We start from the raw sequence: 12,266 nt of genomic DNA on the forward strand, positions 1-12,266 counted from the left end.
GCCATCAGCTACTTCCCCGCCACTTATCATGACGTTATTAATAGCAAAATAATCTAAAAAACAGAACTTGGGTTAGTCAAGATCTTTGATGATAGGAGTGATTTTTCACTAAGACCAATATCCAGTAAAAGCTGGGACCCAGTTACATAGCAACATACCATGTGATTTTTAGATGAACTGAATCTCTAGCATGTGAGACAGACTTCTCTGAGTCCTCTACAAGTGGCATGCAGCTCTGGAGCTGGCTTTCTGCACTGGGGTGGATTTAATCCAATGCAAAACAATCATACTCTCTCACAAAAGCTTCTGCGCAAATAAATCTGTTAGTCTTTAAGGTGCCACCAGACTCCTTGTTGTTTTTGTGGATACAGACTAACACGGCTACCCCTCTGATACTTGATACTCTCTTAGGGAGACGTACCTGGTGGAGTAATGGGTCTTTGGACTCAGTGAAACGAAGAGGAGTTTTGTTGAGCGAGGATTGAGCACGGAAGGTGAAATTCACCTCACACAAGGCCTATGCACCATTTAAGTCCCGTTTAAGCCCTATTTTGAGTTCTTCAGTGGTGCATAGGCCTTGTGGCTAGCCCTCTGCAAAGAGCGAATTCCACCCAGGCAGATTAAGGAATTCAGGACTTGGCCCTGTCAAAGAGAGTTCCACCAGTATTTCTCACATGCTCGCGCACCAGTTCAACCAATAAAATATGGCTGCCTTGTACTCCAAGCTCAAGTTCTTTGTTAATCCACTGCATACCTGTTTAACTCAAATCCCCATGCAGGATTAATTAAATAGTTTTTTTTAAATGGATCATTACAATGTGATTTATGACATTTGCGTAATTGTCAGAATTACTGTAGGTAATTAAAATACAACATGCATGCTGCCAGAGACTTCAGTCACTCTCAGCACCCTGATTAAAAATCAGGAGATGACCAAATTAGAAATAGATTGGTTTGCACAAGTTCACAGGGAAAACTAATTACGAAACTTATCCTTATGCATTCAGAACTCACACAGTCAGGCATGCACAGTCTTAAAGCGATAATACTATTGTACAATGTGAAATGGAGTGAGCAGTATATGGGTGGGAACACCTCTCATTACACAGTGCAATGCAACTTCATTTTGCAAAGTAAGCATATGCCCCAAACCCTTTGGAAAGCTTGATAATGGACATGAGAGACGGGAATGAAGAGGCGTAGGGGAGAGAGAAAGACTATGATTTCACACGAGATTTGAAAAGAGGTAGGAAAATGAAGGGAGTAGCAGAAGTTGCAGAGAAGAAGGCTCTCTCACCAACAGTGGCAAGCTGGAGAGAAAGAAACAGAGCGAAGAGAGTGGCTAACGGAGCTGAGAGAGATGAAGTCTGTGAGGTTAGCTGGAATAAGTTCATAAGCATCTTTAAAAACAAGGAAGGGAGATTTGTACTGGACTGTGAAAAGCATGAATAAACAAGGAAGTCAGCAGACAGCAGGGGTTGAAATGGCACTAAAGCTGGCTGGGAATTTTTTGGCAAACTGTTTTTGCATCAAAATATGTTGATTCATCAGAACTGAAACTGTTTGTGGGAAAGGGTTTGTTTTGATTAATTTCTTGACTAGAAAATTTTTTGGGAAAAAAAGTTTAGAAAAATTGTTGAAAAGTCCAGTTTTTGACATTTTTGAAACAAAAAAAATTCAACTTCACAGTTCGTGATGACTTTTCCTAGACAAAAGGGGCACGGAAAAGCATCCAAACTTTTCTTGTTTATCCAAACCCTCTTCGGTTGTGCTATGGCTTTAAACACCCCCTGATACTTCCATCAACAGAAAAACAAAGGGAAAGTGAAACTTGTTTAACTTGTAAGTTAGGTTTTCCCCCTGACTGAAACACAGGCAGCTAAACTTTCCCAGAATCCCCACTCCTTCAGGGCAAATGCCAGGTAGGGATCAAAAGCACACAGTGCAAGCTGACAAAAAGGATCTTGCTTATTGTAACAACACTTTCTCCACCTCTATCTATCTCCCTTTTCTTGAGAACACAGTTTTACACTTGTCCTTCATACAAATAACCCGAGGGTGAGAATTATTCAGAAGGCTTGTGTTTGACACCCCATCTGTTCATTTCTGACAGCGATATATAATGTAAGGCTATAAAAACTTGAAAAATAATGCAACATAAAAAGGGATTGACTCGGCTCCAAGAGGCCATAAACGGTAACAAATACCATTGTATGATTTATTTCATGCTGTAATCTTTACAGTAAGTCATCTTTCAGACATTTCCATGTGACAGGTTTTAATAATATTAATGCCCAGAGCAATCCAAATCATCGCCAATAGACATATTTATCAAGCTGCCAATCCAAGTAAATGAAATTCTATAAGCAATAATGTAACATGTTTAAAGGAAGCTAATAAAACAAGTCAGCAGAGAAATATTACTTCAAAGTATTCTCTCTCTAATCCGGCCCTGGATGTTATACAGCCAAAATGCAAATCTTTCCCCTATGTGATTTATTACTCCAAAAATACCAATGACCTTTTCACGAGCTCCTGCACAGCCCCTCACACACATTCATAAAGATCGTGATGCATTCTGCCAGATTAGCTGAATGCTGGAGTGCTTAGCATTATTGCTTTGTTTTGCCTTGCCTTTGGATTGAGATGTGATGGGTAGCATCAAAGAATAAGATCTTATGTCTTTAAGATTTATTAAAAACTGACAAGCCCTAACGTAGGCTTTGCAACTCAGCAGGTATTTATGAACAATTATCCAGATGCTAGATAAGTTTCAATTAAAGAGGAACTAAAATTTTGTTCTTTAACCTGGTTTTCCCTTTCATCTAATTCAGTTTTTATTAATCCTTTGTTTGGCTAAACGATCTCTCATCCAGGACAAAAAGGAGTCCGAGACAGCACAGTCAAGCATCAATGTGGGTTCTTATGCACAAACATTCTTTAGTACCAATCTAGAAACAAAGCAGGAATGAAAAACAAGAGTCAACAACTCAGCAAAAAATACACCATTAAATTTGTCATGCCTATAGGCAAGAACATGTGGAAAAACCATGTCTAGTAAAGGAAATGTATTGATGGAAAGACTCATAAGTGTCTCAGGATCCTAACAGGTTTTCAGTCTTTTACTTATAGCCCAGCTTTATAGAATTTCTTTTGTGAAATGGTACCAGTTAAGTCAATTTCCTGGATATAAAGACCCACTTCTTGGTGATCAATTTTGGGTGAAAAAATGTGTGCGTATTTGAGTTTTGTACGTGTAGTTTGAGAGAAGAAATCTTTAATCAGAGCTTTGCATGCAGCCAAAAATCTATGCAAGACCTGGGCCTGGTGGGTGTTTGAAGACTAGTAACCCTGCCCATTTCCCTCCAACTGGACCTCCTTGAAATTTTCTGAATTTCAGGTTCTTGATAAAATTTTTAATTGAAAATACATTTTTTGACAAAGAACCCTCTCCCGAATAAATATAGAGCTAGTGAAAACTTTTTGAGCAGTGAAAAAGTTTGCTGATTTTGACATTTCAAAAGTTCTGAAACACTATTAAAATATTTTGAAAATTCCTAATTTTTTTTTTTTCGTACCTACTCTACCTTCTCTCTCACTCACTCCTTAGCTGGAGTCTATTTCAGTGGTATATGAGCACCTTTTTTTATGGGATGCTTAAAACTATGTGTCTTAAAAGTCCCCAAGTCCCTGCAACCTTCCTAAACAAGGGATCATGTGATCTCTAAGTTCTTGTCTACAGTAGGGAATAGAGCCATTTGTAACTGAACTGGTTTAAGCATGAACAGTTAAGTAGATCTACACTAACTAGAATGAATTGGTTTAAGACCCTTTGCATATTCCTTCCTCCACAACAGCACTGTCCCTAAATCATTTTCAACTGCAATGCCCTCTTGGCATCTATCCTAAAGTTCTCACCATACCTCCCAGAAGAGGTGCTTCTTGAAGATTTTGAACAGTCTCTGGTACACAATGTGAATCAATGCAGTTCATCTGTGTCCCTATATGTACTGCAATGGTTCAAGAGGAAGTCGCTTCTAATGCTGCAGCAGCAGCAGAGCATACTCCAAATGGTATTAAGCCAGTATGGAAAACTTTGGAGCACTTCTGTGCATTAACACAAGGGCTGGGAGCTGGGCTCCTAAATTTCCATAGATCCTCTTTTAAAATCCCAACGGAGGTGCAAAGGGTCCCTAGTTCAATGACATTTCAATTTGTCAGGAAGGGTTTTGGTGCAGGGCTCAAGCCAGGGAGACAAATTCTACTGCTTAGTGATCAGGGCAATGGCCTGGGATGTGGGAGACCCATGCTTAAATCCTTGCTTTGCTGCATTTGGGGTGCAGAGCAGGGATATAAACATGGGCTATGCACATTGCAGGCCACTGCTCTAACCTAACCTCTTTGCTATGGAGTGTGATAGTCATCCTTTCACTAGACAGCCCAGGATGGAAACGCTCAGGTGTGTTCACTCAATTCCACTGTTGCAAAGACATTCACAAGGTTTTGTTTCATTTCAGTGCAGAAAAAAAACAAATTCTGAAACCTGGAGAGAGACTTTAAGGATGTCCGGGGTGAGTTCACCTGGTAGTACCCCTGCACAGGAGGCAGCCACACCTGTAGGGGGTGGTTTGCTTGCAATTGGTCCTGGCCACTCACTCAGCTCTCACTAGTGGCTCCAAGTAGCTGCATGTACACTGCAGTGTCACACCCTGATACTTTACCTCAGCTGGCATGCTGAACCTAGTGAGAGGAGTCAGTGGTGGCAACCGCTAGAGAAGGGCATGCCTGGCCCTCCAAGGAGTCAGGGTCAAACACGTGTGGAATATTAGACAATAGAAACTGAATGAAGAACGGAAAAGACTTCATTTGGCCCCATCGTTATTGCTGAGAATACAGACGTGAACCAAAGAAGGAGAGAAGAAAGTTACCGGAGCACGGAATTGTTGTGCTCCTGACAACTCCATCTAGGAGAGTGTGTCTTCGCTTTGTGAGCTTGGGCCCATCACTTCCCCACTCTGTGAACCCCTTCCTTTGGGCTTGTCTTCACTACAGAGCCTTCGCTGGCATAGCTATGCCAGCAGATCCCGCTAGTGAAGACGCAGCTTAAGCAGACAGAAGAAGTTCTTCTCCCAGCATGATGACACCACCTCCAAGAACAACATTAGCTAAGATGTCAGAAGCACTCTTCTGTTGACATAGCTGTGTTTACACCAGCGGTTTTGTCAGCATTGCTCTGTTGGCTAGGGGTATGCTTTTTTCCCATTCACAGATGACATAGCTATGCCAGCAAAACTTTGTCGCATAGTCTGAGACTTTGGCTGTCTTCTCCATTTAGACTGTGAGCTCTTTTAGAAAGGGACTGTCTCTTACTGTGTGTGTACACAGTGCCTCCTGATCTCAATAGGAGTCTCTAGGCACTATTATAATGCCTGTAATAAGTACTACTACTGCTATCTGTAACATTATAAAATGTCCTCCCATAGGAAGCAGTGGAAGTCCAATCCCTGGTGGCATTTAAATCTAGACATCCGAAAACCTTGTGTAGGGTACAGTGATGCCTTGGCTAGAAGGGACATCATTGCCTCTTTTGTGATTTGATGGTGAGGGAGAACCTTGATGGGGAAGGGAATTATGTATTTGCATATTTGGCTGCATCTTCAGGGAATTACAGTACATCTGCTAGTAACATTTGTGTTCCTTTTTGTTAAGCGGCAGCAAAGATCTCAGGGAAAAATAAATAAATAAGAAATACCTAATCCCCAAGGTGTAATGCCAGAATATGGAAACTCACTTCTCTTGAATACCTCCCTCTGGCATAATTGACTTTTCATGCACATTTTAATAATGATATTTCAGCAGGTGGTGAGGGCTCTTTTTGTGTGTGTAAATTATGTTGTGGGATGTAAGGGGAAAAGAGACGTGTTATAAATTAATTGTGTTTTCATTTATATTTAACGAGTCAGCACAGTCTAACGGCGCGTGTGTATGTGTTTACTATGCAGTTCCAATATTTACAACTGACCTAACTGGTGGTAGAAAGGAGCAATGAACAAGGTTTTATCGTTCTGATCCTATATAAGTGCTGGGGACAGCTGCCGAGCTGCAAAGCTACCCAGAGGAGACCTTGGAGTTTTTGTTATGCCAATGCTTGTCTTTGCTGTCAAAACAGAGAAAAGGATTGTGTTGTTCATGAGCTCTTAACAGACTTAGATCTCAAGCCTTTGTAGAAGGAAGGTGACAAACGTGTGACGATATCTGATTAAAATATGACCATGTAGATCATGGTTGCTACCACTGTTATATAATTGCAACAGATCTTATACAAAGTGTGTCTAGTAAGGTGTCAGCAGAAAAGTTATGATTTGCTGAAAATTATTATAGTGTCACTGTGCGTCTCTCAGGGTCACAATGAAGAATACCAAATTCAGGACAAACTGCTGAGAAATAGGATAGACACACCCCAAAACTGGTGGTTATTCTCCCATCAGATATACCAAACCAGCAACAAAAGTAAACTTCTGTTTCATCACACTGGCTAACAAGAAGTCAGGAAAGTAGTCTCCTTAGGCATTCCAGTCCTGGGTTCAACATCCAGACACTAGACTTAAAGATGCATGGTTATTCATTTCATCAAACAAAAGGATTCTTCTGATCCCAAAGGACCAGCCACATATCCAGGTCAATATATAACTCAGATCTTTCCCAATAATCACACTGTTGCCAATCTTTTAGTATCTAAAATCTAAAGGTTTATTTATAAAAGAAAGAAAGAAAGAAAGAAAGAAAGAAAGAAAGAAAGAAAGAAAGAAAGAAAGAAAGAAAGAAAGAAAGAAAAAGAGTTGAAATTGGTTAAAGGAATCAAATACATACAGTAATTACAAAGTTCTTGGTTCAGGCTTGTAGCAGTGATGGAATAAACTGCTGGTTTGTTAAGTCTCTCAGTGCTTCCAAATCATTGGAAGATCCTTGATCCCTTGGTTAGAATGCTCCCATTAGTGTAAGTCCATAGTCCAGATTTTTGAGCAGGAAAGAGGCAAAATGGAGGTGTTTCCAGGGCCTTTTACAGCTTCTCTCAAGTGAAGGAAAACCCATTGTTCTCACTGTGGAAAATTGCAGGTGACAAGATGGTGTTTGGAGTCACATGGGCAAGTCACATGTCCATACATGATTTTGCTTAGTCATAGCTGGAAAATCCATTAAGTGTAGATGGGCGTCTTCCATTGTGAGTTAAGTGTTCCTTAATGGGACATTCACTTGAATAGTTCCTTCACAATGTGCTGGCTAAATACCTTGTGGGTGCTACCCAGAAGCAAACAATTGAAATACAGGTATAGAGCCAATGCTCATAATTTCAGATACAAAAATGATACATGCATAATCATTGCATAATCATATTCAGCAAATCATAACTTTTCTATTGACACCTTACTTGACACACTTTATATCAGATTTGTTGCAATTATATAACAGTGGTAACAACAATGATCTACATGGTCATATTTTAATAAGATGTTGGTTGTGTGTTCCTCCCCAGCCAGGATCTTGTGTACTCCCCGCAAGTCCTTGTATAACGACTCTGGCCAAAATGTGCTTCATCCCCCTCTAGAGCATGATTCATCACAGTATAACAGCCTACTACTGCTGCCAGCTAAGTATCAGATAGTGATTCCCCTTACTTGGCTGAGTAGCACCTTACACCATAAGCAGTCCCACTGAAGGTCAGTAGGGCTGCTTGTGAAGGTAAGGACTATTCAATGTGAATAAGAGTACCCAGGTTCAAACTCTTCTGATGACCATATATCCAGTGGAGACAGCTGGAGGAATTTAGATTGTGAAACCTGGGAAGGTCTCCCCTGTTGGTACTGCCATCACTTTGGTTAGCAGACTGATTTAGGCTGGCGCTTAGGTTAGACAAGTGGGACTGCTGTCAGGGGGTTCTCTGGGATTCAAGGCCATTCAACTTTATATCATCCTTTTCCCATGCTGCACTATCGTCCAGATTTGCTAAACCTTCCAGGCATGCAAGGTGCTGAGCACCTTTTTGTCAGGTGCTGAGTTCAGAATGCCTCGCATCTTGCAGAATTGAGCCCTTCGAGGAGAGTATGGGTTGATGGACTGAGAAGCTGGATGTGTGTAAGGTTGAATTGAGCTTCTATGAGGCCATTCAATTAATCAAGGCAGGGAGGAGCCATTAAACCATCCATTGCAATCAAAACCAGTAGCAATGCCACAAGAAGTAGTACGTGCAAAGGGTTTTTAATTGCATCCTGAAAGAAAACACCCTGCCATTCTCATCTCTCACACAAATATTCACTGCAGCTGCAATACCAAGAAGAGTTCTGAACTTCTTACCTGGCAGTGATACCTGTAACAGGAAGAACCCCAAGAGACCTCGACTTTGCTGGCTCTTGGTCTGGAAGGTACAGTGTTTCTTGAGTAATCCTCAGCTTCTCTGAAAACAAAGGTAGTGAAAAGGAACTTGCCTTTCTTTATATATCGTTTGGTTGTATTTCTATGCGGATTGCAAGTGGCCACCGCGCCATAGGAGAGTTCTGCAGGGGCTTAAAAAATGCTTGACAATGGGGCTTTAGGTAATTGCTTAGCCAAACAATCACACAGCTAATAAAGCACAGTATTATATTATGGTGCATATGTATAGTATGTACATGATAGCCTTATACATGACTAATACTACATATGACTCATGGTTTCATTCCAAAGGGCTGTTCAAATAAATCTTTTTGTTTGCGGTTTTTAGAGGACTCATATAAACCAAAAAAATAAAACTCACTCAAAACTGCCAACTTTTGCCCACCCAAAACAGGTGACCCTCCCATTTATCCTTTGGTAATGCAAACTCCAAGCTATATACCATTGGGTTAAATCAGACTTTTCCAGTGTCTTTGATACTTGTCTTATTCAGTGAAAGGTGAATACCTTTACCATGCACTAAGGGCTTGTTTGCGTGGGGACACTCAGGAAAAGTAACCCAAATTAACAAAGGTGTGAATTTAAAGTTGATTTGTTAAACCCTGTGTGGACATGCTCGTTCAGAATTAAAGGGGCCTTAACTCAGTGCTTGTCTATACCGTAACTCAGTGTGAATGGTGGGAGTATGAATTGCAGAACACACAAAAGTGTTGCACTCTAACTGCTTCATGTGAATGCTGCTGATGTGAACTAAAAGGCACATTGTTTGTGATAATAAAATCCTGTCTGAAAGAGGACTGCATTAACTGGTAGCTATGGGATATTGGCCATGTAGATGGCTGTCATGTGCATACTATATGCTATAGTATAGTTTGAAGGAGGACTATGTTAACATGAACAAGGTACCTTTCAGTTCGCCCCAACTGTATCCACCTGGAGCAGTTAGTGCACAGCTCTGCAGTGCACTCTGCCATTCACACCCCTGCAATTCACACTAGGGAGCTGTGTAGACATAGCCTGCTCAGTTTAGTTTAATTCACTTCCAAGGTGAAATAAAATCAACCAATTTAAGGCCACTTTATCATTCTGATTCAGACTGTCCACATGGATTTAATTTAGATTTAGATTTAGTTCAACTAATCCATTTTACAAACTAATTCGGATTAACTTTCTTGAGGCCTGCTCTACACTAAAAAGTTATACCTGCATAGTTATAACGGTCAGGGGTGTGAACAAAACCACACCCCAGACTGACATCGCTATACCAACATAATTCGCATTGTAAACACAACTATCTCTATGAAAGATGACTTCCGTCAGCACAGCTAACTTCATTTGCACCAACAGAAAAAACTTAAATTAGGCCAGTATAATCTCTGTGTAGACATATCTTCACTGTCCCCATGTAGACAAGCCGTTAGGTCCTATGGTATAACACACACTTGCACAGCCTGTTATGCCTTGGTGTTCAATTGCATTTTGTGGAAAGAGAGTGGGGGATGCTCTTTATGTGAGTTATGCTTAGATTAGAGAAAGAGCTCTAGACAATCTCTTCCACATGATTAGAAATAAAAGTCATAGAGGGAAGAGTGAATCTGTCTTAGGTACTTAAATGGACCCCATTACTGACTCAACTGTCTGAAAATCTCACAATCTTGAACCTTTTTATCCTCAGAGCACTCTGTGAAAAAGGGAAGTGCTATTATGTCCATTTTACAGATGGAGAAGTGGGTCACCGAGAGAGCAAGTGAATTGCCCAGTGTCACACAGGGAGTCGGCAGCTGATCAGGGAAATGAACCTAGGCCTCTCAAGTCACAGACTAGCACCCTAACCACTGTAGTATCATTTCTCTGAATAAACTGATGTTCCATCTAATTCTGACGTCCTTCCTGTTGAGTAACAACTGTGCAAAGGTCTCAGGATTTGGCCCACTGATTCTCAGATTCTCTGTCTTGCCATCTGCCTTTCCACTCTGCATTCCTATCACTATCGGAGCCTGACAGGAGGCTCAGCAAAGATCTCTACATTACATGTGTCCAAACATGTCCATACATGTGTGTATGTGGGTGGAACTTGGACTGGAGAAGCATTCAGACCCACATATCTCTTCATCGCACTGTCTGACAGGGGAAACCTATCACACCATTTATCTCCTTTGGATGTTGTAACTCTTCCCAGACTGTTCTAATCCAGCTAAAAGGTCTCATGAGTTGAAACATACACCTGGCAGAAAAGGGACATCTTTTTGCATGGGCCATTTGTCAACTTTAATAAGCAGCAATTGACCACACAGGTGTGTTTAGAAGCAGGTGCATTTACTCCTGGTAACAAGATAGCTCTACCTGCCATTCTACCAGCCTCTATTTATTTACAGTGTCCTGTCTCAGTTTATCCAAGTGACTGATGTTTCCTTATCTGGGGATTTGTTCTCCAGGAGGTGGGTGGGAAAGAAAACAGCTCTCTGAGGGCACAGCATGCAGCTGTCAGCCTTTACAGGAGATCAGGCTTAATAAAAGTATGGTAAGCCAAGACAGATATGGTATATAAAATGTAAAACCAGCCTAACTAGCTTCAGGAGAAACAATCATCTGAGAAACCTCTGAGTTTGAGGAAGGATGGTCTTCAGGTTAAGGCATTTGACTGTAAATCAGGTGATCTGGGTTAAATTGCTGGCTTTGCCACAGACTCCCCATGTAATTCACATAAGGCCAGATTCTCAACTGAGATAAATCAGGGCCCTTGACTTTCAAGGTGCTAAGGCTGAATTTTGTCCTCGAAGAGTTTGAGCTGCGATTTTCAAAAATGCCTGAAAGCCTCCCTTAGGCACCAAGGGATTTTTGAAAATCTCATCAGGTGCCCATCTACATCTGCAGGTGACAAAATGCACCTAAAAATCTGGTCCTAAGTAGTTTATGACTACTAACCATTAGCTTAAGTTACTTAGGGATTACCTACATGTGGAAATTTACTGGTACATACAAGTATAACTATAGCTGTAGAAACAATGAGGAGTCCTTGTGGCACCTTAGAGACTAACAAATTTATTTGGACATAAGCTTTCGTGGGCTAGAACCCAAGTTTATGCCCAAATAAATTTGTTAGTCTCTAAGGTGCCACAGGGACTCCTTATTGTTTTTGCTGATACAGACTAACATGCTACCACTCTGAAACCTATAGCTGTAGATTCAACTATAGTGAGATAATTATTGCAATGCTGATAAATTTCCTGGTGTAGACAAGCTCTAGGCATGTTTGAAAATCTCAGACCTCGTCTAAATTTAGGAGGGTTTGCCAGCATAGATATACTAGTAGATCTATATTGACCACACCTCCCAGTGGAGACAAAGCTTATACCAGCAAAATAATTTGTTTGCTGGGACAACTTAAACTAGTTCTCCAAATGGAATAAGCTATACCAGAGAAAGAACTCTTGCCAACATAACTGTTTACACTAGGGATTTTGCCAGCATTGCTATGTTGGTTGGCATGCTATTTTTTTCACATCCCTAGCTATGCCAACATAGCTATTACAGTAAAACTTTCTAGCGTGGACCAGGTCTCACAACCGCTTGAGATGTACGTGGTCTCTAGATAGAGGCTTCAGGCTGGCTCCCTTCTTAAAAATACCATGGCAGCCCCAGATGGGGAAAGGTTATGTTTTATTACCAATAGCTATTGGCAAGATTTAGGTATTTTGGGGCTAGGGCAGGAATAGCCCTTGTCTCTGATTTTAACAGATTGCCCTGGCTTTTCACAGCCATGCGTACTCCAGTTAAATGCTGACACTGTATGTGATGCACAGTGGGAAAGCTTTTGGCTGCTTTAACTGACGTTC

General features: G+C 41.0%; 1 protein-coding gene across 1 annotated transcript in view; it reads right to left on the reverse strand.

The window, feature by feature from the left end:
• Nucleotides 1-12,266, reverse strand: part of KCNU1 (potassium calcium-activated channel subfamily U member 1) — a gene marked incomplete at its 5' end in the record, with an annotated part of 78,948 nt that overhangs the window by 35,546 nt on the left and 31,136 nt on the right. Inside the window, one exon of the mRNA XM_084614979.1 lies at nucleotides 8,353-8,452. Within this exon, the coding sequence (XP_084471105.1) occupies nucleotides 8,353-8,452 (100 nt within the window). The remainder of the gene's footprint in view (nucleotides 1-8,352; nucleotides 8,453-12,266) is intronic.

This window comes from Lepidochelys olivacea, assembly GCF_965140295.1.
Source record: "Lepidochelys olivacea isolate rLepOli2 genome assembly, chromosome: 26".
Taxonomy (NCBI): Eukaryota; Metazoa; Chordata; order Testudines; family Cheloniidae; genus Lepidochelys; species Lepidochelys olivacea.